The sequence below is a fragment of the Dermacentor silvarum genome, chromosome 1 (assembly GCF_013339745.2).
Source record: "Dermacentor silvarum isolate Dsil-2018 chromosome 1, BIME_Dsil_1.4, whole genome shotgun sequence".
NCBI lineage: Eukaryota > Metazoa > Arthropoda > Arachnida > Ixodida > Ixodidae > Dermacentor > Dermacentor silvarum.
Genome location: NC_051154.1, coordinates 386,213,327 through 386,237,710, shown reverse-complemented (window position 1 = coordinate 386,237,710; position 24,384 = coordinate 386,213,327). Strand labels below are relative to the sequence as shown.

General features: G+C 44.6%; 2 protein-coding genes across 2 annotated transcripts in view; both read left to right on the top strand.

The window, feature by feature from the left end:
• The first annotated feature begins 9,159 nt into the window (after window positions 1-9,159).
• LOC125943703 (retinol dehydrogenase 5-like) lies at window positions 9,160-13,303 on the top strand. Its single transcript, XM_049663172.1, has 2 exons — window positions 9,160-9,385; window positions 13,089-13,303. Exons 1-2 carry the CDS (start codon window positions 9,181-9,183, stop codon window positions 13,301-13,303), a joined length of 420 nt encoding a protein of 139 aa, XP_049519129.1. The 5' UTR covers window positions 9,160-9,180.
• A 3,231-nt stretch (window positions 13,304-16,534) lies between these two features.
• The window catches only part of LOC119437514 (retinol dehydrogenase 7-like), a 38,036-nt gene continuing 30,186 nt past the window's right edge, over window positions 16,535-24,384 (top strand). Inside the window, exon 1 of the mRNA XM_037704522.2 lies at window positions 16,535-16,718. Within this exon, the coding sequence (XP_037560450.2) occupies window positions 16,568-16,718 (151 nt within the window). The 5' untranslated portion in view covers window positions 16,535-16,567. The remainder of the gene's footprint in view (window positions 16,719-24,384) is intronic.

The window sequence follows — 24,384 nt, the reverse complement described above, 5'->3', positions numbered from 1 at the left end:
TCAAGGGTCGCACATTGCAGTCCATTAAGTCTATATTCCTTAATTATCAGTGCGCGCTGCTCAATGAATGCTGGATGCTCTACAACGAAATGTTCAAGAGTCTCGCAGGAGTCACAAAACGTACACGACGGGCTTTCCACACGTCCTTGTCGGTATAGGCGTTCGTGCAGCTACACAGATCCAACCCTTAACTTGTACAGCAGTGCTCTAGCACGACGGGGCAAGCCTCGACCACGAACACGGGGAGGGAACGATCCGTTTGAACACGCTGGACTCAAGCACGCACCAAGATATTATGACAATGAAGTGGAAGCGGAATGCAGCAATAACTAAACATATATAGAGAGCGCTTTGGCGGCACAATAAATATGTGGTGGGGCGAGGAATCTGCAACGAGTAATGGTGTCAGCGCTAACGTTCGAAAATGCCATTCTGTGCTTAAAATCGTGTATCTTGTCGGGGTTGGAAGTTAACCAAAGATCGGTAGGCCGGTTGGCTTTGGGAGCCCACGGTAAAACCACAAAGGAGGAAGTGCAAGGTGACATAGGTTGGGCGTCTTTTGAAGTCAGAGAAGCAGAGAACAAAATTAGTTTTGAAGAAAGACTCAGGTACATGGATGAAAATAAATGGGCGGGAAAAGTGCGCAAGTATCTCCACCTGAAAAGCGTGAACACAGAATGGAGGAACATGTCAAGAAAGTTGGTAACCAAGTTCAGGATAATTGAAGCTTTAAACAGATAACCAGGAGTCACCAGAAAGAAAGTGAGAGAAACATAGACAGTTAATTGGATGCAAAGAATGAAAGCAAAAGGAAAAAGAACCATAGAGATTTACAAGAGTAACAAGAAAGAAATTAGAAGGGAAAATTTGTACGATAACACAAAGGGCAATTTTAGGCTCGAACCGGTTGCCTAACAACAAAAACATACAGGAGAAAATATTCGCAACTAAATGAGGCATGTGTATGCTGCAGCAAAAATCCGGTGACCACCCAGCACATCCTAATGCCATGCGAAGGGATTCACCCAGGGAGGCCCGTAGGTAACGTGCACCTTCCAGAAGCGCTTGGATTTAAAGTGGACGGAAGCATCGACCGCTCAGCAGTCGAAGTAAGCAAGAGACGTTTAGAGTATAGGTGGAAAAGAAGCAGGGAAGAGATCGATACGACCGGTTGCGTTACACGGATAGGTAGCGGTACAAGGTGGACAGAAAAGGTTCCAGGAAGAGAAAAAAAGATTAAAGAGATATATACAAAAATACTAGAATGAGAAGCATGTATGGCATACCTGAGTAACTCAAGCCGGCTAGTTGACTATTTGTCACCGCCCCGTTCCAAAGGGGATGTCAATAAATCTTCATCATCATAGACTGGACATGCGGTCGGCGGCACGCATTGAAATGTCCGAGGTGGCGTGTCACTGTGAACCATTTGGCCCAATTTTATGATAATGAAACACACTGACTGCAGTGAAATGATCATACATTGCCCTCCAATGTAACATTTCTGTAGAAAATGCGCAGAACGTCTCTTTTCACTTCTAAGAAGCGCACACTGCCAAACAACGCGGAACGGGCACTCAGTAAAACAGGGTATTTGGGTACTTGCTCGAGGATTTTGAGCATGTTTCGCTGGCGTTCCGCCTTCTGTGACAAAATTGTTGCGCAGCTTAATTAATGCCGCATTTGCTATGAATCTTGCACTGGTTATAAAGAAAGTCTGCATCCCTGTACAACATAAAACAGTACAACAGTACAACAAAGTGGTTAAAGTAGCAAGTTAATGCGCTCATGCCAGTTAATGCGCTCAACACGGCGCATCCCGCACAAATCGGTGTGCTCATCATGGCTGTGACAACTGCTGCATCAGCTTCCATTGCGTTGATGCACGCTTTCACAACAAAAAAAAATCAAAAAAAGCGCCCCTCATTCGGTGCCCCTCGATGCGACATTGACATCGCGTGCTCATTGCAATTAGATCAATGCTGCAATTACGCTTCGGTACCGATCGACTTAAACGATTGGTAGAAATCCGTTCGCGTTGCAGAATTTCACAATTACGAAGATGCCGAAGTCAAACTGCAATCCACAAATTAGCAGAATGTTTAACTAACTAAAGGAGAGAAGCGCAACTCGAGAGAGAAGCCATACAGTTAGTTCCGCGCAGACAACTCTTCAAGTCGCCTTAGTGTTCGTTCGCGAACAGGCGTGATCGAGTGACCCTTGTCGTAGTGTTTGCTTTGTCACTCGAATCGGTTATTTCTTAACGCTTCTTCGGTAGACTGCCTTAATCATACCACTATGCAGACCACTAATGAAATTTAAAAATTGGTCGTGCGAGTCACGGCGTCGTGTAAGTTGCGGCGTCGTGGTTCTGCATATCTTTAAAAGCATTTTTGGCCGTGTCAGTACAATATACACACTTCTACTTTGATGCTGCTTCGTCTAATTAACCATTTGTTGGTCACTGGGACATACGAGGTCTGTTAGAAAAGTATCCGACCTTTGGCCGAAGAAAAAAATTGGCATAACTGGAGCATTGGAAACCTAATCACTCTCAAAGTAGTCTCCTTGGGACTCCACACACTTCTCCGAGCAGTGCTGCCATTGTTGGAAGCATTACGAGAAGGCGTCTTTCGGAATGGAGTTTAGCTCAGATGTCGTTGCAGCGATAATGTCCTCTCTTGTCTGAAATGGACTCCTTTCAATGGCCTCTTCATTTTGGGAAACAGACAGAAGTCACTGGAGGCCATATGAGGAGAGTAAAGGAGCCTGTTGAACAACAGGAGTCTGGTCTTTCGCCAAAAGTCTGAATCAAGTGCGAGGAATGTGCAGGAGCATTGTCGTGATGGATGCGCCAATTTCCTATTGACCAAAACTCCGGTTTCTTGCGCCGCACAGCATCACGTACGAGACGGAGGACATCCTTGTAGTACTCTTTGGTGATTGTTAGACCCTGTGGTGCTCACTCGTAGTGTACCACTCCGCGGGAGTCAAAGAAAGCAGTCAGCATCACTTTGACGTTGCTGCGCACTTGGCGGGCCTTCTTTGGTCTTGGTGACGTGGAATGCTTCTATTGTGACGACTGGGATTTGGTTTATGGGTCGTACGCATACACCCAAGACTCATCCCCAGTGATTATGGTGTTCAGGAAGTCGGAGTCACTGTTTGTGCAATTCAGCATGTCCCGTGAGACTTCCACACGAAGTTGCTTTTGCTCCCCCGTGAGCAGCTTTGGCACAAATTTCGCCGCAACTCTCTTCATGGCCAAATCTTTGGTCATAATGGAATGTGCAGAAAAAGTGCTGATGCACACCTCTTCCTCAATTTCTCGGAGAAGTCACACAATGGTCCCGCATCACCACAGCGTTCACTTCGGCAATGACCTGGTCATTTCGGCATGTTGATGGCCGACCGGAGCGTGGTTCGCTCTCCACCGATGTGCGGCCGTCTTTAAACCAGCTGTACCACTCCTTAATCTGTGTGCTGCTCATAGCACCGCCACCGAAAACCGTCTGAATCTTCCGAATGGTTTCCACTTGGCTGTCGCCCAGTTTCTGGCAAAATATGATGCTGTAGTGCTCCTCCAATCGCTCCGTCATTTTCCTTGCAATCAAAAAACTGACGAGAGCACTGCGCACTACCTCACTCAAACGCTGCGTCCCAGCGACTTACGCTATCGGCAGGAGGGAAAAAATTCGAGCATGCGCACAAAGGTTGAAGGTCGGCTGATGCAAGCGCGCTTCTTTCATATCCATCAGGTGTTCGCAAAAAAAAAAAAATAAGGTCGGATAGTTTTCTAACAGACCTCGTATATGTCCCACCTGCAACCACAAGCGAAAGATGCCCCATGTGCGCAGCGGGATTTGCTTAGCCCCACAGAAACAGGTAGCGCTTTCTCTTAGAAGAGAAAGCAAATATAATTTAAAATTTTTATTTCAATTGGTAGCGGGCACTAATAGTTCGAGTTGTTTTGCTTTTTCTTATGTTTTTCGGCTGTCTTCGTTCTTCAAGCGCGTGAATTTCCTTGCTCAAGCGCCACGAATAAGTTGACCGGTAAGTGCAAAATTTTTTTCTTGCACTCCAGGGATGCAGTTAGATCAATTGTAGGCAGCCTTGGCATGAGAGTGAGTCATTGTTTTCAGCTCCCTGCAAATACGCTGAACGTAGTGGTTGATGAAGCACTACTACTGAAACGGCATGACATACCTGTTGTTTCGGGTGATACTGTGCAGACAGCTCATCAATGTGAGGAGCTTTCGCAAGTGCTGGCGCAGTGTAGTATATCACAAGAGAGGTAGCAAGAACTCCTCAATTATGACAGCGGTGCCAACAGAGGTTCAGTTCAACGAGAAAGGGCACTACCGTGCACCACCACTAGGCGCAAAAGGAACCAAGGGTGCTCAAAAACTTAGCAGGAAACACGCACAATCTTGTGTGTGAAGCCCGCCAAGTGTCTCTTTGCATTGCGTGCTTTGAACCCTTCCAAGGAAGCCATAATCACCTTAGAGTCTGAAAGGATTAAGCCCAAGGTGTACAGAGGGACAACGTGTGGCCTTGTATTGTAAAACGTCACCTACGTCACGGGCAACCCAATCTAAAATTGCTTGCCTAAAAGTCACTAGTACGCTCTAAACTGGAATATGCCTCTACCATTTGGAGTCCTAACTAAATATATACTAAGAAACTGCCTAGAATCAGTACAAGATCATGCTACAAGATTCATTCATTCATGATATTCATATAATGTCAGTAGATGATCGTTAAAAGCAGAGTCCAGCCTCACAACCCTGGCTTGTGGGCGTCGTATTGCTAGTATGTACTTATTCCATAAGTTTTTTTTACAGCTCACTTCATCATGCACCCTACATCAGTCGTCCGGCAAACATTTTACTCCGCATTGGTCAACCCCTTCAAGTTGCCCGGCCATGTGCGCACACTATTACTTTTGCCTCTTCCCTTAGAATAACAAGCCCTTCGCCGGGCTATAGCTGATTGCCATCGAAATGCGCTAGGGCACGTACTCCGCCCTCTTGTTTGTGCAGGTTCCGAAGCTCGCACATGGCTTTCGCGTGCTCTGGTACTGTTTCTGCTGTTTGGATGAGGCGAGGAAAACAGGATTTTGCACGGCTGCGTAATTCCTTCCTGATTATGAAATGACGGCTGAAGGTGTACGAGGGGCAAAGCGCGGGCTGGCGACTACTTATTCTAAAATGCGCTATATTTTTGTGTATATATATACTCCCGCTACATTCACGAGGGTATGTAGAAGTGGTATGTCTGTGCAAGAGTTCGTCATGAGACAGGAAAAAAGTATGAATAGCCACCAACTAGCCCCTTTCATCGAATTTTAGACCTTAGTATCAGTGTTTGCTTTGTTATCGAACGAACAAACCTAACTCGCCGGAATATGTGTGCCAGTTAAAAGGCAAATATTCAAGTTGAAGTGCCACTAAAAGTACAAACACACAATGAATGTTTCAGCTAAGGGGCAGGAAGCTTTATGAAATGTTTTATTGGGGATTAAAGAAAATTCGTGGGTTCTGCTGCGTGCGTTTGCGTGCCGTTGCCGGTTGAGTACCGCAGTTGCAAAGCTGGATGGAGCGAGCAATTGTTCGCAATGCGTGAAATGATAAGTTATACAATTATCCACTCGTTTATTACTATAATATAGTTACCGCCCAAGCAGGAATTATTATAATTATGAACAGCATGTCTGAAATGTTAATTACACCAAACAAAAAAGGCTGTGTGTCTCTCATCCACGTGTCTGCTTATGGCATGTATATTTTTCTTATTTTAAGAAAACATGTGTATTCATGAATACCTTACAGGCCTTCAGGAAGGCACTGGATAAGGAAAAAAACTATGGTTCCATCAACGTAAAAGAAGCGTAATGCAACAAGTAAAAAAACATCAATGTAACAAAACCTTTATTCGCACAACTTAATAGCGTGCAAGATAAATACATTGAATACAAAAAGTATATACAGTTGAAATGAAAACTAAAGACAGCAAAACGTATGCACGGTAAGATACTAGTAAATATATTACACCACTATCATCTCACTATACAAAGAAGGCGTACAACGATGTAATAATGCTCCTGGGCATAAACAGTAAGTGGAAGACCCGCATGCACCTTCATAATCCCGATATTGATGAATGTTCGGCAAGATACAATTTTATTGAGGATGCATTTCGTTTAGAGAGGTATTCAAAAATCAACCTGATCCGCCATAGTGGATCACCCTGTTTGATGATTTGGTCGTGCTCAGGAAATTTTAATTGATGTCAGCCGCAAAAAGGCTGATGTATTTTAACATTGTGTAATTTTTCGTTCAGTAAAAAGGACATATTCAATAACGGCGAGCCTCATTTAACTGGCGAAACGATACTGAAACTCAGATTAGTGAATTATTACAATTTGTGAATACTCGGAGTGCGATCGGCACAAAGCCTTGGTTGATGTCGGCAAGCTGTCGGTGTCAAGAACCCATCGTCCAGCCTTCAGTAGAACTATTGCCAAAAGAGCTAGTGTTCATATATGCAACAAGCTTAGTAAGTCAGTGCTCTTCGAACGATATTCGAGGATGCAGGTGTAGAATTCAAATGAATCATTTAATGCGTTAGCGTTGCAGACATACCCGAAAACGGAGTTCGCGTCCCTGAGAACACTGGAGACAACAGCAGCTTTCGCTGTGCTAGACATCAATGAGGATGCATGCGGCATATCAAGAAAGCGCTCGAACAGCTGGTGTTGTTGAAGCTGTATTATAACGTCCAGACGAGGAAACACATCCAGCAAATCACTAAAACAAGCATTTCCCGAGCACAGACAAGGGCGCTTGTCATCATTAAAGCTGAGAAAGATATATAGAAGACTACTTGAAGCCAAGGCCACCGTGCCGCGTCGCGTTCAAGAAGGGGCTCTAACCTTTGTAGCAAGGGCATTTAATTAATCGCTATTCACCATAAACTGAGGTATCATTATGTGCAATTTTTAAGTGGATATTTCTCAGTTCGCTCTTTTTCGCAAAACAACACCTGTAGAGGAGGAGGAAACAACTTTATTTGGTTAATTTGGCTTAGTAAAGCAATAGTTTCCAAATTGCTCACCCAAAACCTGTTTTCAGTGCGTTTTCTCGAGTGAAATTTTGTAAGGAAAAAGATATGGTACCTTTCAAGTTTCAAAACTTTTCTAATATAATTGAAATAGCAAATATCTCACATATGCTGCGACCATAAAACACGAAACAGGTTTTCAAGTGACGAGAGTTTTAGACAGATTACACTAAGAATCAAGTGGCTGCCTTTAATCTGCATTCTAGACCACCGAGAAGGTATCTATTCAAAAACGATGCATATTTCTCTATTGTATTTGAAATGGCAGCTTTCCTAAGGTTACAAACGCAACTGCTCAATATCTTATGATGACCGTTTGATGATATATATATATATATATATATATATATATATATACAGGGTGGTTACAAATAAGCTTTATGAAATTTTTAAAAAGCGCCTGTGGCAGGTAACATAATTCCTATCACTGAGCTGCGTTATTCGATGAGGTGGACATTAGTAGCACGAGAAATTAAAACGCATATTGAACTAATTAACAAAAATTCACTATTTAAGTTCTTCGTTAATTGCTTTACGACACATATTGGAACTATAGAAACAATTGAACATATCGTATGTCTCTGTCCCCAGTACGACATCTAGCGTGAAGCTCACCGGACAGTATTGAAGCAGCTGGACTCTAGAACATTTTCCGCAGTGAAGATCCTTGGACCATGGCCGTACGCGTCGATGGCACAGAAAGCGACGAAAGAGTTGTTGAAGTACCTGAAGTCGACAGGTCTTGGCGACCATGTGTAGACTTGGTGCGAACCTTCAAATGTGCGCGCAACTGTGCTCTCTCTATCCCCTCTGTCTCTCTTTTCATCCCTCTACCCACTTACCCCACTGCAGGGTAGCAAACCGCACGCGCGTCTGGTTAACCTCCCTGTCTTTTCTTTCATCTATTTCTCTCTCTCTCTCTCGATGTCGTAGCGAATTTTTTTAAGTGCTGCAAACTCAAGAGATCACTCATCATTCTTTTCTGACTGTTTTAGGCTACGGAAACTATTCACAACGAAATTTCAGAATAGAGCTTACCCTGAATGCCCTAAAACTCTCATCTAGGCTCTTTCTTCCCAATGAAAGAAACCAACCATAATGTGTTGCCCTTTCATCCCGTAGCTCGCCTCGACACTGTCGTGCGTCCCTCAGATGGCCACATCCGTTGTAGATCCTACGGCTCTAATGCCAAGATCATTTTGTGCTGAGAGTATTTTGCTATGCTGAGAACATTGTTGAAGGCATCACTTCCTGTCTTTATTTCTATGTTTCTGCGCCACTCCGCGACCACTCTCTGAGCAGAACGCGCCTCCGCAGATCATAACCCATACCACTGTTTACTTCCACAGTCAAGAAGGCCTTGTAGGCTGTACCTCGAACTGTTACCGATAGCTAACCACATCGGACCCATTTATTTTCGTCCTGAATTCGGCATTCTTGTGAAAAAGCGTGGTATGTTTGTTACACAGTGCTTTACCGTAATAAGTGAGCAAGTACTGCTTCCTCACTCACACTGAAAAAACTCCGCAAGGTAAGTGTCTTTACACGAACGTGTGCTATGAATCAATTTGATAGGCAGAAAAAAATTATAGAGGTGAGAAAGTTGGCAAAAAACGACGTAAAATTACTTTTTTTCTAGTGCGTTGGCTGCAATATTCATTTTTTCCGGTATTCGCAGCACTTTTTTAGCGTGATATTCTGGATATATCTTAAGCGTGCGAAAATTACATCGTTGAAACAAAAGAACACAAAGCGGTTTCGTCGCGTACTCCGTGGCCTTGGCCTAAACTGTATACATTAATTTCTTCGCAATGTGCAGACTGCCCACGCGGGGGGCCCGCGAGGGAGCGTAAACACGCGCACCTAAAAATATACCGAGAAAGGAGCCCCTCGCCACATGCTGTCATTCATTTCACCGGCGTATCTTTTCCCACACTTATGCGTGCAATTAGCGAGGTAGTGCAAATCAACTCGCCGAAACTAGCGACACTCGCAACTTGCTGCAATCGCCGGCCCTCTCGGAAGAGTATTCGCCTCCGCCCGGTGCTTGCGCGCAACATGACGGGCCTGCTCAGAATAACCTTTCCAGCGGGAATAATATTGTGGACAGTCATTCTGCTGCTGCCGTGGTTACTTGCTGTCGCTACCAACGTAGTTTTGTTTGTGCTAACACTTTGGTCTGGATACTGGCTCTTGTGGCGCGTTCGCCGGGCTCTCTTCAACGAACTGGTGGTTCCGGAAGGAAAGAGTGTTCTCATAACCGGTAAGATCACTCAGGTTATCTGCGGTGTTTTCGTGAGGCCGCTTAAAATAATAAAAGTGACGACTCGCTGCAACCGGCCATTCGAACCTTCCTTCAAGCCGATGACCTAATTCCCTCACGGAGGCTTAAGTGGTCTTGCTCCATCTTGATTGGGTGCAAGTGCATGCTGAATTACTTATGTTGCGGCTGGCTCGGCATGTTTTAATGCTCGCTTTTGCGACTTCTGTACGTGCGTCGCGATCATATTTCCAGGGAGCGCTTGCTTTGTATGTTAAGGTTTCCGATGCTTTCAAGCTTTTAGACAATGCGGTGGTTCGCCGACCGGTTGACATGATTTTCGGTAATTTAGTCAGAACGACTAAAGCTTATTTGCGTCTTAAGTTCAACTACGCTCACTATGACACGAGATCTGAGACCATGGACCTAAGCACCTCCTTTTTTATATTTTTTTATTCTTTTTTATACATGCAGTACTGAAGCTCTAATGCGTACCTGCAAGATCTTCAAACTGTATTGTTTTGTTTTTTTTTTCGTATTGTCAATTTTGTTCTGTTTTTTCACTCTCTCACTTCAATTTATTCTTTCTCTATACAACCTCCGATCAATTGACGTTAAGCCTGCCGATTCTTCGGCAACCCATTTTCTCACACTTTCTGCGGTTGTTGAAAAATGTGATTAGTTTCCCTTTCTTCTCACACCCCTTCCCCTGAAAAAAAAAAGAACACTAAACGAACCCCATCAAAGTTCAGATATCGTCCCAGATTTTTGCTACATACTTATCTTGGTGTCACCATCTGAAAGGCATTTAGCGTTCACATTTCGGAACATGCATTCGGCTGCAAATCATGGATATCAGGGGGCTGCGGTTTCGAAGGATCATCCATGAAAACCACGTCCTTGGCTCTTTGGAAGCGCTCGCCCGGTACTGCGGCGTGCCTCAGGGAGGAGTATTGAGTCCGGCGTTGTTCAATGTGACACTCATTGGACTAGCTGACGTTTTACCTAAGATAATCTGCCTCTCGATATACGCAGATGACATCTGCCTTTGGACTTCTGCAGTTACTCGGCTTCAGGTGCGCGCGCGTTCACAACGGGCAGCAACCTTGACATCAGCATATCTTCAAGCACAAGGCTTGACTGTATCAACCGAGAAATGTGCATTGGTTGCATTCACACGAAAACGTAGGATACCATACCCAGTCTATATTAATGGACACACTATTGCCTACGGGAAGACCCATAGATTTTTAGGTGTAATAATCGACCGCAATCTTTCCTGGAGCCCTCATTGCACGTACCTGAAGAAAAAAAACTGTGGTCGATTGCCCAGGTACTGAGATTCATGTGCACGAAAACATGGGGCACATCTGTACGCTCCATGCTTCAGTTGTACAGAACTCTATTTCTAGGATACCTAAGCTACAGCCTTCCAGTGTTGTCCAATACGTGCAAGTCAAATGTTGGCTCATTGGAGAGCTTACAGGGCCAAGCATTGCGCACTTGCTTAGGAGTTCCTCGCGGCGCGTCAACACCTGCAACAATCGTCTTCGCCAAAGTTCATCCGATCAAAACATACGTTGCAGTGGATTGTCTCAGGGCGCATTTACGTCATCTTTCCCATCACTTGGCGTTCTTGCCTTCGCAGAGACCTCGTTCCACGTTTTCTGAAGTTATCTTCACCAATCCAGATTGCCTTTCATCAGAATACACCCCAGCAGCAAGGCCTTCATTCCCCTTCTGGTGCCTGCAACAGCCTCAGGTGCGCCTAAGTATTCCGGGAGTAAAGAAGGCCAACCACCCAAGAATAGCTCTCAAACAGATGACGCTGCTATTAATGAATGAGACCTACTGGGACCGAATACACATCTATACCGATGGTTCCGTCTCATCTACCAGTTCTTCAGGTGCCGTTGTCATTTCGGCTACGGCAAGCACACGCAAGTTCAAACTGTCACACGTGACAACATCAAGGGTGGCAGAGCTTGCTGCCCTGCGTGCTGCTGTACAATACCTTCTGCAAGAGACACCTCAGAAATGGCTCATCTTTTGTGATTCTAAGGCAGCACTTCAGAGTCGGCATTTTGTCATTTATCACAGGACTAATGAGCAGCTGGTATATGAGATAAGAGAAGACCACCATCAAGCTATCGCTAAAGGGCATGAAATCATATTTCAATGGCTACCGAATTTTTAGTAGGTAGGAATAGGTAGGAATAATTTAGTAGGTAGATGTAGAAGTAAAAAAATTCAAGAATTGTTGAACTGTATGCGTGGTTCAAGTAGAATTATTTTTATATACATAAATGGCGACGAATGTTGACCGCAACTGCGGTTGAAGGGGCGATTAGCTTTGCCGCAAGAACCCAATGGAAATTTGACAGTCGAGATAGCCCACTTCTCTCTTCCCTAAATTTTCAGTACTAGAATCAATTGAAACTAATGTTTGTCAGAATATGCGGATGCACACACCCGCTACACGAGTGTGGGAACATGGATGCCAAGCGCTTGCATTTGTCGCAATAACCAGAATTACTTCCTTATATCTAATGTTTCTTCATTAAGGATTGCTAGTATTATAAAAAGGAGGCAGAGTAGCTATCAGCGGAAATATGAGTATATTTATTCTTGCGTTCTCAAATCTCGCTACGTCTTGTGAAGAAGCTTGAGACCTTGTGCGGCATCGAGAGTAAACATGGCCAATATCCGTCGTTGCACAGCGCTGGGTGTGGAAGCCACCAGCGCATTCATGTATTTACTTCTGTTTTACGTTCGTTTAACCTTTAACTGTGCCTAAATATCATCCGTTTCATTTTTCCTCGCTGTTCCATTATAGTATACAAAACTAATGTGTCTTCATCACTAGTATTGTCCCCCTCCGCTGGGCCGGCGTTGCGAAAGAGAACAGGTTAGTTTCAGTCACTAGCGCCAAACAGCGACGTTCTTTCTTTCTTCGATTCACAGTGGCGCAATAACGATGGAGCCTTCGAACTTGCTCCGTGGCTATGGTGTTCTGCTGCTTAGGACGAGGTCGTGGGTTCGATTCCCGGCCGCGACGACCTCATTTCTATGGGGCCAAGTGTAGAAAAAAATTGTTTACTCGTGCTTTAGTATATAGGTAGGGGTTAAATACGCCTAGATGGCCAAAATTAACCGTGAACCCTCCACTACGGTGTCTGTTGTGCCCACAGGTCGGCAAACTCACTCGACTCAATCATACTCACCTATGACTCCGAGTGAGCCTTAAGGAAAAAAATTAAGTTTGTGAGTGAATCTGAGTGAGTTCTGATAATTTTGCCGACCTATGGTTATACCCCAAGGTGTTGGTTTGGTAGTTGAACCCCTTAAATGAATGAATCGCGGTAGAGTAATGCGTTAGGCGATCAGGCTAACAATGAAACTCAAGAGCGTTGTTGAGCCTAATGTGTGATTCAGGGCTTAACCGTTCGAGCCGCATATTCTTGCTCGGAGTTGAGTTGTCGGATTCCATGCTTCGGGTCTCGAGATTAGTCATTTTATTTAGACTGCGTCATGCCCATTCACGCTACGGCTAGCTCCTCTAAAGCAAATTAGGATTTTAACTGCTGCAGTGAGCATTATCTTTTCATATAGGCCGATCTCATTTTATTGCTGGTGTGCCACCTCATGTAGTTTCTTCGAAAACGCCTATCAAGTGTTCAGGCCCGTGGTACTGTTCTGATCGCAGGCTGTGACACTGGCTTTGGACATCTCTTGGCTATCCGGCTAGCAGCTGACGGCTTCCGCGTCTACGCTGGTTGCCTCAGTACTTCCAGCGGCGGAGCCACGATCCTCAAGCGCATTCCCAACGTGCGCGTCTTACAGCTGGACGTAACCAAGGAGGACGACATCAAAGAAGCCTACGTGGCCATCACCTCAGACAACAGTAATACGGGCGAGTGACTCTAAGCTGCTAGGAACGATAAGAAGGGGAACCGAGGGGCCCGATGTTAGTCACAACCATATGAAGTTAATAATGCCAAGGAAGACATAGCACAAATTATTTCTTGTTTTTATTTCGAGATGTAGTAATAATCAGGTAAAGGGAAATAAAAGTGGACCAAAAGACAGCTTGCCGCCGGTGGAGCCGAACCAGATGGTGCGAGGTTTCTGCGAAGGGTTCGGCTCCTACCGGCGTTGCCTTTTCCTCCCCTTCTGTTAACATTTATACACTTGAATTAAAAACAATAAACAAGTGCTTTTTTGGCTTCTTTACGTGCTGGATCTATATATGCTGCTAAATGATTCGCATGATGGGAAACCGAGCTAAAAGAAGAAGCGCATCACAAGAACAGCGGATGACGTGATCTCGCCCGTCATTCTTTGTTCTGGCTTTCTTTTTTTAATTTTTTATCACTGTTTTTCATTTTCATCATGCATTCGTGCCAGATCATGCCCTTTACCATTTTGCTGCAAATTAGTCCTTCTGCTGGACAGTGCAACCCATTTGTTTCCTTTTCTTTTGCTCATTTTTTTCCCGTGTCATTCAGCTCACCGAACGCCCGATATAAGCTTTGACAGATTCGCGGCAGCGTAGGACCCAATGAAAAAGGATGAAATGGATTGTAAATTGAATACAATCACGGTGTCATCCCGTCCCTCAGGCGTATTTCGCATACGCTTCGTAATTCAGAATGATTGTTCGTTATTCTGGCATAGTTGCAGTTATCCAACAGACTATGCATTCTGTGGTTCGATCTCATGGCTGAGCGATCACAAGAAACGATGGGGAAGCGGGCATTTAAAGCGTCAACCTTAGCACTTGAGTATACTGGCTTCAAATGATTACCACTCCTGATGAACTTTGTATTAGTCTGCTGAAATACGATCAATTTATTCGCTTTAAATTATTATTATTGTTATTTATTTTTAGTATTGGTATTATATTATTTTATCCTCATTATCTTCACCATCCCCATAATGTGTGGTGTGGAATGCCACAAGCAAGTCAAGCAGTATATTAATCTATCATATGCACAAATATTTATAGATGTCAACACAAACTTTCTTTCTGATCTCACGCACCAACTTTTGCAGTTTGGATAATTATCCCACACTTCGGTCACTCAGCTACAGGCGGGGTCGCACCAACGTGCACTTTTTGTCTAAAGTGATTGATGGATTTATTTTAATTCATCGATCTACTAGCTTCTGTTTCACTGCGGGTCCTGCAGAAGCCTATGAGGGAACATAGACCCTTACACGTTCTTGCTTCTTTCAGCAGACACTCGACTCTCCACAGAATCAAGTCCATACAACTGTCATTTTCTTCGTTTTCATGTCTTTCAAATTCAAAGCGTGTTGTCTTCTTTCTGTTCCAAACTCCGTGCTTCCCCTTCGGCCTCCTTTCTAGCTGCACCCCTCTCCTGTATTCTCATAGTTTTTCTCTCCTTTCGTCACCTCGTCAAATGTTCTCTTCTACCCACTTAGTGGTATTCAAGCACTATTATTCATACAAGTGTCAGTCACCTATTGTGTGCGTGTGTATCCCGTTTCTCAATTTGTCTTATCTTGCCGAAAACTTTCTCACTATGTACCTATCCTTTTCCATGCTTTTCATTGTATCTTTAACTCATTCCTATTGGTCATACTTGTTTTACTTATTATTATTATTTATTGCTCATGCGCGCCATCATTCAGACCTCCAGTTGTTCCTGCGCACATGAAATATTTATTTATTTATTTAATTATTTATTTATTCATTTATTGAGTGATTCAGTAAATAAAAACGAATGAAGATATGGATACTAACGCTTGAAAATTTAAAATAGGAGACAAATTGTAATTCTGGCGGTCATCCTGTTCGCCTGCTTACGTTATTTCTGGCCACATGGTAATAGTATGCGTCACGGTCACCATGCTTAAACTAAGTGAAAAACAATGATAAATGTGTCTGTTTCGTCTTCTGACCGATGCTAACTGACTCAGCGGCTCGGTGACAACTCTCCTACTTTTTTATATATTCTCACCCTGAAACACTAAATCAATTGACTCCGTAGCGTTTGCGCAGATGATAATGCTAATGTCATCATCATAAATCATCATGTTTTTTTATTTTATTGTTATCTTATTTTAGTGGCGTTTGCTACAATGCAACTCAAGAAAAACAACACGGATACACTGTATTCTTTGCTTGACGTTAGGCTATACTGCAGTGCCACAGCCACCAAGGGGCCTTCGTTTAAAGGCTGAGCACTTCGGTCGAGCTGCATGCCACTTAAAACGGTCATTGAAAGACATCACACTGCTAGAAGCGCCAGCGAGTAGCAACTGTTGCTTGTTGGTGACAAAGAATTGCTCGCTGGCGACAAAAGACAAATGATTAAGTTTTCGTTCTTTTTCTTCTCGCTGCACTCGCAGATGGCTCACACATGTTGGACTTAATTATGGGAGTTGCTTGTAACAACTGCTACATCCCAGAAAAAAAAAACGGGAATAAAAAAAGCAAGTCTACCTATCCCACGGACCAAGGACATTCGTTAAAAACACAATGCGCATGACATACCGCTGCTTGGCGTGGCGCTTAAGGTAATTGTCGTGACACGTATTGTGCTAATGACGCTGCCCATATGATTCAACATCCTACAGAGACGCCAACTGCCGTGTCTTTCCCTTCCTTTGCGAGCCATTGCTAAACCTCTTGCATCAGCTGGTGCAAGGCGTGTCGTTGAAGCTTAAGTGATCCCTGGACTGTGCAAATGAAGGTATTCGCTTTCGTTGGAAGTTTGTCGCTGCCGTTTTATGGCGACACCCCACCACGAGCGATCCCCATTGTTTGCACGCTCTCCTGAGAAGGGCATATGTTACACTTGCTTTCTAACTCATCACCTTGCCTCATTACTGGAAAGTGAGAAATATTTTTGAACTCTGACCTTGGCGGCAATAAAAAAAAGTGATTCGTTTACATCTGTCCCCACGTCTGCATTATTTATAAACGTCGTACGCTGTATCACTACCGTATCACTACGGCCCGCAAATTACGTCACAGCGCTTCCTAGTTCGAACCAATACACCTGTCACCGACGTCTCGAGAAGCCCACTACAATCCCACCCTATATTTCGCCGCGCTAAACCAATAGCTTGATAGGGGCTTCAGCTACTTGTCTTGGAACAAAAGTATTGCTCTCCAATGCAGCTCTGTGGGCGGTGGTGTCCAACGCCGGAGTCATGACTGTCGGTCCGCTGGAATGGCACAGCGCGGCCAAGATACGAGCCTTATTCGACGTAAATGTGATCGGAGCCGCTGCCGTGCTTGTCAAGTTTCTTCCGCTCCTTAAAAAGTCGCAAGGAAGGATTGTCATTGTGTCCAGCATGTTCGGTAAGTCTCCGCTACTTCGGTAAGCCAGCTTCATCTTCGAGAAAAAATTTATAAGTTATGATTGCACAGCGTGGCTGTAGAAAACGTAGATGTCTCCATACCATTCGAATTCCTGCATAATAAAATTTTGTTAACTGGTGCAAGGATGCAGATTCGTATTTAATATTCTCGGCATCCCTTTGGTAGATTTTGTGTGGTTTTTCATTATGCGTATATATGTGCATATTGCTGTTTCCGATTTCAATAAGTATTATGATTTTTTATTACTCTAAATCTTACCTTCATTATTCCGCGCAAGGCTCTGCTATTTATTTATATGCTACTCGTCCGAACTGCAGGGTGTAGTATCTCTGTGTTACAGTATGTACTTTCCACGGTATGCTATCTAGAGGATACGGACATAGTCAAGTCTCTTTCGGCCTTTTTGTCCACGCCCCTTCAATAAAATATGACTATAACTAAGTTCTCATTTGTAACAATACAATTATCAACGTTCAGCATGCCGCGCACGTAGCACGGATTGTCTCACGAGGAAAGTGTACTACGATATCAACGCAACGTCTAGCCGTGAGGCAATGTTCTCTAGAGCATTTATGTGCGCGATATCAAGGTGGTACAGTAGGTCCAGCACCGGTCTCAATGTCGACACTTCGCTCCCCCTTACTACCCCATTTGCACTGCCGTAAGCAGTTATGAGCTCGAAATCAGGCTGTCTTTTGCAGCAAAGCTGTCTATGGCTAGGATCTCGAAAAAAATGTATCCGAGATGTTGAACAAAACAAATCATCCTGTGGGCCGATCCTAGTGATAGTGCGGAAAGGGTCCAAGCTCAATGGCACTTACCACTGTGGGCTGCGGGACCTGTAACGCGCCTTTGAACTAATCTTGTCAATGAATGGGCACACGGGGAATGACGTGCAACAAGAGCGTCGAGTCCCGGGCGGGTGGAATCGCCACCTATGCAAAGACCGACTGCATGAGCGCCACCCCGCAGTCGTAATGATGCCCCCGTCTCGGATTGTGCGGACGTTTGTGCCGTTAGGCTAGAAGATGGCACAGTACTTGCTGCGGTATACATCCCTCCCTTATACGCAATGCCTCACAACTTTAAGTGTACCAGAGAGCTGGAGGAACGCCAACATTATATTAATCTATAAGAAGGGAGACGCTAAAGAATTGAAGAATTATAGACCCATTAGCTTGCTTTCAGTATTGTATAAAATATTCACGAAGATAATTTCCAATTGAATCAGGGCAACACTTGACTTCAGCCAACCAAGAGAACAGGCTGGCTTCAGGAAGGGATATTCTACGATAGATCATATCCATGTCATCAATCATGTAATCGAGAAATCTGCGGAGTACAATCAACCTTTCTATATGGCGTTTATAAATTATGAAAAAGCATTTGGTGCAGTAGAGATACCAGCAGTCATAAAGGCATTGCGCAATCAAGGAGTACAGGAGGCATACGTGAAAATCTTAGCCGACATCTACAAGGATTCCACAGCTACCTTCGTTCTCCACAAGAAAAGTAGAAAGTTACCTATCAAGAAAGGGGTCAGGTAAGGAGACACAATCTCTCCAATCCTATTCACTGCATGCTTAGAAGTATTCAAGCTCTTAGACTGGGAAGGCTTAGGAGTGAGGGTCAACGGCGAATATCTCAGCAACCTTCGGTTTGCAGATGAGATTGTCCTATTCAGCAACAATGGACACAAATTACAACAAATGATTCAGGACCTTAATCGAGAAAGTGTAAGAATTGGGTTAAAGATGAATATGCAGAAGACAAAGATAATGTTAAATAGCCTGACAAGGGAACAAGAATTCAAGATCGCCAGTCAGTCTCTAGAGTCTGTATAGGAGTACGTTTATCTAGGTCAATTACTCACAGGGGACCCTGATCACGACAAAGAAATTTACAGAAGAATAAAATTTGGTTGGAGTGCATACGGCAGGCATCGCCGAATCCTGACTGGGAGCTTACCACTGTCGTTGAAAAGAAAAGTGTACAGTCATTGCGTTCTACCGTTGCTAACATATGGAGCAGAAACTTGGAGGTTAACAACGAAACTCGAGAACAAGTTAAGGACCGCACAAAGAGCGATGGAACGAACAATCTTAGGACTAACGTTAAGAGGCAGGAAGAGAGTGGTGTGGATCAGAAAACAAACGGGATATCCGATATTCTAGTTGATATTAAGCGGAAGAAATGACGCTGGGCAGGCCATATAATGCGTAGGATGGGTAACCGGTGGACCATTAGGATTACAGAATGGATACAAAGAGAAGGGAAGCGCAGTCGCGGTCGGCAGAAAACCAGATGGCATGATGAAGTTAGGAAATTTGCAGGCGCAAGTTGGAATACGCTAACGCAAGACAGGGGTAAGTGGAGATCTAAGGGAGAGGCCTTCGTCCTGCAGTGGGCATAAAATATGGGCTGATGATGACATCCCTCCCGCAACCTCAAAGAGAGAGATCAAAGCCTTTCCGACTGACGTGTTCGGTTGGGTGTCTCTCTACAACAACACAGCCATCGTTGTCGTGGGGGACTTTAACGTTGACATCAGCAGACCCGACGGAACGTGGACCTCATCGTTCATGTGGGAACATTTCGGCTTAAAGGGCTGCATTGAAGTGGATGTACTAACAACACGCAACAGATCGTGCATTGATCTCACATTTAGCAAGAATGTGTCTAGAATCCATGTGTAACAAATTGCAGCTTACCATAGCGACCATAAGGCAATGATCAATATTGTGACTAAGTGAATGGAACTAAAAAACAAGACAAAAGTAAGCAACGAAGTTATGTGTTGTGTCTTTCTTTTCAATCATTTAACATAACCACCAAATTAAATATATATATATATATATATATATATATATATATATATATATATACATTTAAACAAAACCAACAGCTTCGCTGGTCTTCCATTTTCACATAGTGCAAGGGCTCTGAATTTTAGTACCTCGCTCAGAAGCCCTGTCCGCGTTAAAAAAAATTATAGGCAAAATTGTCACTTGGCAGGTGGGACTAAGAACCCTGCAGCTGTAAAACGGCCGCTTTACCACTACAGCGTAACCAAACTGCATTGTTCAGGAAAAGAAAGAAAGAAATGCGTTTTCTATTTTTACTGTGGTTTTAACGGGCCACAATAAAGGCACCAATATGAAATCACCAAATGCCCTCATTTGTGACTGAAAGCAAACAGCAATACTACGATTATTTAAAAAAATTGGTATGCTTGTACTTTGTGAGTGCCACGAAATGCAGCGCGCAAAAAAGTATTAATCAATTCCATGGTCTCCGTGAATGTGCGTGCACCCGACCTCCCGCGCTCCTGAAGCGTACACACCGCGCACTATGCCTCTGTTGAAGCCGCAATCCACATACGAAGAGCCGGGGGCGTTAATTTTTGTGTGTCCCCTCTCTTTTGTGTGTCCTGTGTCGGTAGCGCTGTTTTTTAAGTAACATGGAAAACCACCAACTCGCTCAATCTGCCGATCTACTTCAGTTAACTTTTTGATGTTGCGTGCTCGAAGTGTATATGTACGTCTTTGGAGGGGTTGATTCCTGACGCATGCATCTGACACACTGGAGGATCCTAAACTGACCGTGTATGTCCCCGATAACCTAAAGAAGCGTGTGGTGGATGAATTTGGCCACATGTAGAATACAATGCGACAATATCTACTCAGCTGTGCACATAGGTGATCAAGCGAAAACCAATGTAAAGGATGGCTTCTTTAAAGGGACCGACAACCGTCGGGAATGTGGCATGATATTATTGTGGCGCTGGAAAGATGGCGACTCGTAATAATAGGTATAAACATAGTATCATCTATTAAATAAGGAAATGAATTTTTAAATAGGCACTGATTTAACCCACGCAAAAATGACGCGGGGCGACTCTTAGTGGTGAACCATGTCAGAAAATTGGGAAACACAGAATCATTACGCTCTCTTACACGCAAAAGTGCCGCGCGACTGGCCGCTCGAGGCACTTTGCGTGTATTCGCGAGCACCTTTCACGCTCCAAAAAACATTTTTATGTATCACGTATTGAGCAACATAAAGCTGTGTCGAGAGTTTCTCATGTTGCTCTGCAATTTTCTCATCGACACTTTTCACGTAATTATATTATTTGTGAAGTTGGTTAATTATTTATTACTAATTATGTAGTTAGGCGGAATGCAAAAAATAGTCTCAGTATCTCCAAACGACGGCAAACAACACTACCTTGGTTCTGTCCAGCTACGTATCATTTGCATATTTTTAAAGTTTGGCCCAGGTGAAGTGAAACACCCTATATGCATAGCATACAGGCTTTCCATCGCGCCAAGAAAACGGGAATGCTTGAAAATTGGTTGTCCCTCCCTTTAAACAGTCGACCTGCTTTCTTTAAAGCGTCGCGCGGCTTCGATACGACGAGCCCGCTCTGCATTGGTTAAGCATTAAACTGTTAGCGTCAACACGACATTGTTTCTGTTCGAGTGCTCCTTCGGTGCTTTCTCGTCTAAGATATTGATTTCTAGGGCTAAAAAAGCATCAAACAAGCCGCGATAGCTTAGAGGTTAGGGCACTGCGCTGCTGAGCTCGAGACCGCAGGTTCTGTTCCGGTGGCACGACCGCATTTCGATGGGGAGAAATGTAAAAACGCTCGTGCATTTAGATACGGCTGCACGTATTCGGTCAATATGAATCCGCTGTCCCAACCTATACCGGCGTGCCTCAGAACCAGATCGCGGTTTAGACATGTGAAGCCAAAGAATTTAATTAATTTTTCCTAATACCAAACGCTAGCGTTTCGAAAATCGCGCGTCGATCACGTACGGCACGGATAATTGTGTACGAGCATGAATGCCACTTGAGCGATCCAGATACGATAGCAAAGTTTTGCGTAAACTCATTTCTACCTCACGAAGTAGTTTGCGGAAAAGCTCAGAGCTATCTGCTCAAGGAACCTTGTACTGTACGTAAATGACATAAAATGGCCCACAACCCCTCCAGATTACTTACCTGTTAATAAAGTGTAAGTAATAAAACATATATGTTTTAGAAAAGCTTACAGAGCTGTCCCGATGATGATGATGGTGATGATGAATATGTTTTATTGGCATCCCCTCTGAAAAGGGGCGGTGACAAATAGTCACCTAGCCTGCATGAGTTAATCAGGTATGCTATGCATGCTTTTCATTCTGTCATTTTTGTATACATCTCCTTAATCTTTTTTCTCTTCCTCAAAAGTTCCCTACCTACCTTGTACCGCTACCTATGCCTGTAACGGATCGCCATGATCACGCAGTATGTATATGCAACCGAATTGTACGTAACGAATTACATGTGATTATTCACTTGTAGTTAATTAGGCTGTCTGGTAATTATGTAATTTGACGATCACTTTATTACTCGGTAACGCTCACTGTAATTCAAATAGTTTTTTCAATAACCTGTGCTTCGAGCAGCTTTGAACACTTAAATTTGGTGGTAACTACAGTGTCTAAAGGGATGAAAATATGCACGTGGGTTACTTCCTTCCTACAAGCAGCGTCCTTCAGTTACGGACTGATGGCACGCTCGCAGATTTGAACACCTCTTTTAGAAGTTCGAACTCTCGGTTTTTCTCTAATAATAAACTTCGCTTTGTCTCTCTCCTGGAAGCACTTTTAAGCAGCCTTCACAAGCGCTAAGAGCTGCTGCTCAAGTATTCTCCGGAGGAGGAAATAACTTTATTTTGTTAATTTGCTTAGTGAGGGGTGGCTACCAGGTGGTGCCTTACAGCCACCTCCTCAGCTCTTTTGATGGCCCGAAGTTGAACCTCCAGGTTCGGGTTCATGAGTATCGCTTCCCACGCTTCAGGCGAGGGAGCGGCCAGGAGATCTGGTGGGGGGAGATCTTCTCTGCAGTCCCTGAGAATATGATTGAATGAGGCTATGGACCCACATAATGAGCAGTGTGGATCTGTCAAGTCAGGGTAAAAGTGTGCGTATATTTGTGGGCTGGGAAAGGAGTGCGTTTGGAGTCGGCGCCAGGTGACTTCTTGTCCCTTGGTGAGCTTGGGATGAGGTGGGGGTTTTGTCCGTCTTGCGAGGCGGTAGTATTGGGCAATTTCGTGGTATGTGGTCAGTGGCTCGCTGACCAGGTCCCCTGGGTCGGAGACGGGACCCACCGCTCGGCTGACGAATCCTAGAGCACACCGGTGGGCCGCCTCGTTCCCCGGGTTCCCTGCGTGAGCCGGGACCCATATCAATTCAATTGGGGTGGGTTCTTCTTCACTATCTTGTTGTTTAGGGCAGAGTAGGGGATGCAGTAGTCGTAGTGTGGCTGGGGCCACGATTCCACGTGCAAAGATGGATATGGCGGTCTTTGAGTCGCTGATTATGGTTGTAAATCCGGCTGCTGCAGCGAGGGCAATGGCCGCCTCTTCTGCCTCCGCCGAGTTGAGGGCACGCACAGAACAGGCCGTCCGTATTGGTGTTGCTCGGGGAGTAAATTGGTTGTTGTTATTGCTGTTGATTATCTTGGGGAGGCTAATTACGCTAATTGCGTACGTGTTATGTGGCAAGGAATATTGAGCAGCGTCAACGTATGCTGCTTCGGAGTTGGACCGTGGGTTTTGTGCAGGGCTTGAGCTCTTGCTTTTCGTCTGCCGTCGTGATGACCTGCCAGCATGTTCTTTGGCAGTGGCTTGATGATGAATCTCTTTCTGATGTTGGGGGGAACGGTGGCAGGATCGTTGTGCGTTGGAGACACTCTGTGCCCGATGCGGTCCAGGATCCAACGGCCTGTCTTGCTTCCCTGTAGTCGGCGAATGTGCACCATGCGGTGTGCTTCTAGAAGTTCTTCCACGGTATTGTGCAACCCCAGGCATAGGAGGTGCTCGGTAGGGGTGGTACGGATGAGCCCCAGCGCAGATTTGTACACTTTGCGAATGAGGCGGTCCAGTTTTGCTTTTTCAGTTTGGAGTAGATGTAGGTAGGGAAGGGCGTAGGTGAGCCTTGAGATGACAAAGGAGTGGAGTAGCTCCTTCTCCTTCATACCTTGCTTGCGTGCCCTCACTCGGGTGATTAAATGGACCGTCTGATTCACTGCTATTGTGAGACGATCGATGGTGAAGTTGTTGTGGCGATTCTTTTGTACAAAAAGGCCCAGGACCCTGATATGATCCACGTGAGGTATTGCAGTGTTGTTGACGTACACATTAATGTTGGGTAGTGGGGTTTTTATTCTGCGCCGGTCTGGGGGTTGCAGTATTAGTATCTCCGATTTGCTCTGCGAGCACTCTAAACCCGCGTCACTCACATGCTGGACGACTGTGTCGGCTGCCTTCTGCAGGGTCTCTTCGACTTGTCCGTCGGATCCCGTGGTCGTCCAGAGCGCAATGTCGTCGGCATAGAGAGTGTGTCGTAGGCCGGGTATCTTGTCGAGTTTGGATGGTAGCGACTTCATTACGAGATTAAATAAGAAAGGTGATAAAACTGCTCCTTGAGGAGTGCCGCGATCTCCGAGTTTGATCGGTTTGGAGACTAGATTGCCCACCGAGAGTTCGACCGTACGGTTGGATAGAAAAGCGCATATGTAATTGAACGTGCGTTCTCCCGGTTGCAACTCGGCCAAGCTGTTTACTATGGCAGTGTGCTTCACGTTATCAAATGCT